The 6,000-nt window shown below is 36.0% G+C and overlaps 1 protein-coding gene across 2 annotated transcripts in view; it reads left to right on the plus strand.

The window, feature by feature from the left end:
* The window catches only part of ABHD18 (abhydrolase domain containing 18), a 52,474-nt gene extending 46,474 nt beyond the window's left edge, over window positions 1–6,000 (plus strand). The window contains exon 13 of one of the 2 annotated variants that reach the window (XM_074950845.1): window positions 838–5,999. In XM_074950845.1, coding sequence (XP_074806946.1) covers window positions 838–889 — 52 coding nt within the window. In that variant the 3' untranslated portion in view covers window positions 890–5,999. Of the gene's footprint in view, window positions 1–837 lie in introns of both variants that reach the window. The other variant, XM_074950846.1, reaches the window with a different exon arrangement.

Genomic DNA, 6,000 nt, shown 5'->3' on the forward strand with positions numbered 1-6,000 from the left:
TTGCAATGTAGGGCCCCATTAATATTTGTTTACCAACTCCTTTGCTTTTGAGGAATTCAGATTTTACACAAATATCTTGTATTTCTAGCTGACCAAGTGAAATTCCTCACATTTGGGAAGCTTTAGGAACTCTTGTTATTTTTGCCTGACATAAACTTTTGAGTTAAGCCTATTTACATATTTAATCCTTGGCTAATCAGATTGCCATTTGTTAATAATTTTACTAATGTGGAACCCTGTGCATTTTGGTTTTAGACCACTTGCTTATTTCACATAGATAACTGAACAGCTCTTGGTGAGGATTCTGACGCTTACTGACCTTTGCAGCATTTGAACCAGTATCCTTGAAATGTGCATTATGCCATTATTAATCCCCCTTGAGTCATTTAGCCCCCTAACAAGTAAATGTTAACCTTCCAAAAATAAAAAGATTGAGGGCTCTGAACCTGTGCTTTGTACTGGTGCAAAGAAGCCCTAAATCCAGTTCTTGGAAAATCTTGTTGTGTGTATTGGGGGGATCCTTTAGATGTCCTAGAAACTACCACACCACATTCTCCTGCCATGGGGGGTCTGGCTTGGCTCCCTATGCCAGGCTCATTCCCAGTTGTTGTAGGGGGTCCTTGGGACTTTTGGCAGCTGGTGCAGATTAGATCTTCGGGTTGGACTGGCATAATGGTGATGGATCAGGAAAATTAAGAGCTCTGGCCCTCTTCAGGTGTACCAAGCACTTCTAAGGCCCTATTTTTACAGAGGAAAAAAAATAAGCAGCCTGCATCTACCCGTTCCCAAATTATACTAGTAGCCTATAATTCTTTCTCTCCATATTCTCTCTTTTAGGCAAGCCATTTATGATGCATTTGAGCGCTTTCTCCAAAAATATGCTGCTTAATGGTCTTCATTATTAATTTACTCAATGTGGTCTTGTGTGAGCTTTCCGTATCTGGAATTGTATATTGGCATGCTTTGGAAAGCCAGCCTATTACACCAATCCTGAATGGATGGACATCAACACTGAATGTCATACCCAGCAATTATCAATATTGGCAAAGCATTAATAATAGTAGTTTCAGTTCAACCAAATGCCCATCTAAGACATATCTGCATTAATTTGAACCATGAAAATTTTGGCAACATTGGTTAATGTATGAGGGATTCTATGTACTTCATATTGTCTATTATTTTATCACTTCACATATGACATTCTGGTCTGATTAGTTTGCATATCAGCTGTAAAGAGACCAATATAATTCCAATAGAACTGTTCAAATCTATCCTTTAGGATTTTAATACTTCTGTATTTAATGCATTGCTATTTTTTCCTGTTACCAATTTTTTTCCTGCCCACACTGTTTTGCCTGCTTTTTCGTGTGCTGTTGCTAAAGATTTGTTTTTAAAAAGGGCTCCTCCTGCAAGCCCAATGTCATGTGTTTCATTGCCATTGTTTGTGATTGTCCCAAATTCACCGTTGTGACTTAAAACTGCAGGAATAAATAAGAAAAGATGGACAGCAATGGGAATAGAAAAGTCTCTCTCAAAAAAGCGTTATCTAGGAAAAAAGTAAATAAAGGCATATTTTATTGACATGTTTGAAAGTTTTTTCTATTATGAAAGTAGTTTTTTTAATTAAAAAAACAACACATAGATTATTCACAGTAACTGCATAGATGTTCACAGCTGAAAAAAGAGTAACTGAAAACAGAGCACCCAGTAACTGATTTTTACATATTGTATAATTGGACAATGTAGAAGTCTGGTCCCATGAACATTTTATAATAGAATTTCTTTAACTGAAAATTGCTTCTTGGGAGTAATCTTAATGCAGAATATGATAGCACAAAGACTGTTGATTTCTATGTATTGTTTAAAGCACCTTATATTCTGCTGTAGAATTAAGACCACCGATGTTTTAGATACGTGGACAGTCCTTTTTTTAAAGTGTAATCAGCACATGGCTACAAACATACCTTTCTTTTTACTGTTAAAGTTATACAGACTACATTACAGAAGATGGCAGTTTAGATCACTCTCTCCTAATTTTACAACAATAAAAGTTATTAATTGGATGAAAGTAAAATATTTAGGATTCTGAGCATGTTTAAAGAATTAATAGAATTTGTATTCTCATACAAGACATGAAACTTCATTTAGTAAACTAGTAACACATCTGTAGTTTAAAAGTAGTTACCCATTAAATACTTTTGGCAGTACTCTTTCAAAGTAATAGATTGGGGGAGGAGGAAGCTACAGTTGAAGCAATTTTTTTTTTAGCATTGTTTTGATATAGCAGATGACTGGGAATTACAAATCTTGTTTTTTCAGTTCAGTGTAATAGTACTGGATATGTGCCTTTCACCTTTCAAGTAGAGCATTTTACTTCATTAAGTTAAAATGCTGAAATGTCTACTTTACATATAAAGGATATGGAGCAAATAAAATTTTGCTTGTACAAACACACTCTTGAAAAAATAATCTTGCAAATGAGGATTGTAAATGGGACCAGATATGTCTATCTGTAAACTGGATAACAGGGCCAGGAAAAACTGAAACACATAAATTTTTAATAATTAAATTTATTTCAAGATCCAAATGTACTGGAACTTTGCCATAGTACTTTTCTTTTAATTGAAATTTTTAAAATGGAATTTGTTTCCTTGATGCAGTGTTTGATAGAAAATGTTTAACATTGTGAGAAAGTGATAAGCTTCATCCAGTGACTAAAACATTTGTGATATTAAAATACTGAATGTTTATAATTTAGAAAATGCAAGTCTTGAAAAGCAAATACATGTAAGATTAATTTTTAAATTAAAGATGTGAGTATGGGACTAAAATGCATACAAATTACCTGATACACATCTTGTTCTTTGCTTTTGTTAACTAGGATATCTTACGAAAGAAAGTTAATTAAAAGCTAATTTAAAAATTAGCTAAGAATTGTCAAAATCCAGACAGATGGCCACATTCTGAACTTGTTTGTTTCTGTACATTAATTACTGTATTTATGCCATGTTCCTCTTGCAGCTGTAAAGGGGGGAAATCTGTGGCAGGGGAAAGGCTTGAGTGCTTGGAACAGAGAGCAAAGACAAAAACTTGATGGGTGTCTTAAATTAACTGGTTTCTAGACTACAAACTATAACCTGCTAAAGTACTGTAATTATTTCTAGAGTGCTCAATACTAGGAATTACAGATCTAATGGAAAATTGGCATCCTAAGGCATCAGATGGTTGCACTAGTAAGATTTTACTCTCAAAAAAGGTTTAGTGTGTTAAGCAAACTTGTTCTAATAAATCTTCTCTTTGTAGAGGCAGGAATATTGGAATAAGTAGTGGTGGTACTGACTCTTAACAAGAGCCAATTACCATATTTGATTCATAACAGTGAACAATGTTGCCAAATGAATATCAGAGTGAGTGCCAAGGAGAGGTATTTGCTATTTTTCTTAGGTTAGAAACAAAGATTTATAATAAGGATGTTTGTATGCCAGTCTTTTATGTCTGAGGACTGGCTGAGGTAACCTGTTTGTTTGGTATGTGGAGATTATTAAATTAGGCTTTGCTGTTTAAATATGTTTTAGCCTTTTTGTAGATGTCAGTTTTCCAATTTGCATAGTTAAGTGTTAGTAACAAATTATTTATGAGTCTTAACCTAATATGTAATTCTAATATAACAATTCAATGAGAACAAAAGATACTATATGCCTATACTGCAAGTGAAGGTGTGATTGTAGCACCGGCAAGCATACCCATGCTAGCTTCAAGCTACCTAGCATGGGTAACAGTAGTAGTGAAGAGTTAGCCTGAGCTGAAGCTCAGGCTGCCATCTGTCCAAGTACATGCCCACTGGGGACCCTGGGTACATACTTAGGTTGTTAGCCCATGCTGAAATCTATGCCACCACATCTTCACTCTAATTGTTATTTGTGCTAGCTAGACTAAAGGTAGCATATCCCACTTCCATTTACTGTGTAGACATAATGCTTAGAGGCTAGGCTTCTGCTCTAAAGCTGAGTAGCAAGTGAGCTGTTAAGCTCTCAATATTTTAATTTTGTCATAAACTGTCATTGATCATTTTCCTGTAAAACCCTTCAAAGGAGCTAGGCATGTCTTTCATGACAACATAAACTTAAGACTTCATTGCGTTCTCATTCCATATTTCTTCTCCTAACAGTACTGTATTATAATGTAAAGAAAAAGTAACTATCCTGATTCAGAAAATATAGTTCAGACAATAAACAGACACTGAGATACAGATATTGCTTTTATATTATTTTTTGCAGATATCACCTAATACAGAAAATAAACTGTGCAGAAGTAGAAACTAATCAAGATATAGTTATGATTGAGGTTTCAACTTTAATCTCTTTTTAGTAGCTTACTAGACTAATTTTTCTCATGCTTAATTGAGTCTGAGAGGAAGCAACTGATTTTAAGACCATTTAATCAGAATTATTCGTTTGAGCTATCTGAGTAAAGTGTTGCAAACAGTGTGCAGAAACTTTTGAGCTCTGATAACTGTGAATTTAAAATTTCATGTAGTCCTCCAGTGAGGATTGTTTGCTTTGCTATATCTGAGAAACAGCATTCTATATAACTACCACATCCTTCTGATGTTTCTTTCATGTACTGCTTTATCCAGCCCCCATGGTAATCCTTGTCATGGGGGTGCGTTAGAAGACACACCATTTGGAACATACAACTGCAAATGCTACTGTGAAAAATTGGTCAATGAAAAATGACAGATTGTCCAATAAAAGATATTACCTCAACACTTTTTTCTCTCTACTATGAAAAAATTGGGAGATCTGTATTTTTATTAATATTGTGTGCATATCTGAGTATTGTGAATTGGCTTGATCTGTGAAACACTAAGGGTTAGTTCCAGCTGAAGCTCTCCACATGTACCCATGGAAACAGGCAATTCATTTGCCAGTGATAAAATGGACAATACAGGGAATCCACTACTGAAAGTCTACCTCTGATCCTCCTGGAGAGATGAATAAAAGCAGATTTACCATGTTCTGGTGTCGCAGGAGAAAGGACTTTGAAATGGTTAAGACAGTAAACACGGGGAGAGGGAAACACGACTGAGAGTCAGTGGCTACAGGAGTGTTGGCTCCCCCGTATTGGGACTGGTGAAGTGTGCTGGGACAATGGGAGCCTATCTACACTTGCAAGAAAGGGATGAGGTTTAGGTAAAATAATACACAATAAGCCTTTTGTTTGTTTTAACTCTTCTCTAATGTTCCTTTAGATAAATTCAACTTTGTTTTGAACAAGCTGTTCTGTCACTTGCATTTTTAAACTGGTCTCAGGCTTCTACAGGAAATTCTCTGGCAGGGCACCTGCTGAGGGCCTGGTTTGTAAATGGGGGTACTGTAACCTGCTGACACAGACTAAAAGTTGGGGGTCAATTGTAGAAGTCCAGAGTAGTACCTGAGCGACCTGTCACTTCAAAGGAGTGTCCATAGAGAGACTGAGAGAGGTCAAAGGTACAGCTTGCCCTAAACCATAACAATTACTTTGTCAGTCTGTCACACATATTTCTAAAATAATTTCCTGCAGTAGCCTTGTCATAAATATAAAGGGAAGGGTAAACACCTTTAAAATCCCTCCTGGCCAGAGGAAAAACCCTTTCACCTGTAAAGGGTTAAGAAGCTAGGATAACCTTGCTGGCACCTGTCCAAAATGACCAATGAGGAGACAAGATACTTTCAGAGCTGGAGGGGGCGGAAACAAAGGTTCTCTCTGTCTGTGGGATGCTTTTGCCGGGAACAGAACAGGAATGGAGTCTTAGAACTTAGTAAGTAATCTAGCTAGATATGCGTTAGATTCTGTTTTGTTTAAATGGCTGATAAAATAAGTTGTGCTGAATGGAATGTGTATTCCTGTTTTTGTCTTTTTGTAACTTAAGGTTTTGCCTAGAGGGATTCTCTATGTTTTGAATCTGATTACCCTGTAAGGTATTTACCATCCTGGTTTTACAGAGGCGATTCTTTTACT

This window comes from Natator depressus, chromosome 4, assembly GCF_965152275.1.
Source record: "Natator depressus isolate rNatDep1 chromosome 4, rNatDep2.hap1, whole genome shotgun sequence".
NCBI lineage: Eukaryota > Metazoa > Chordata > Testudines > Cheloniidae > Natator > Natator depressus.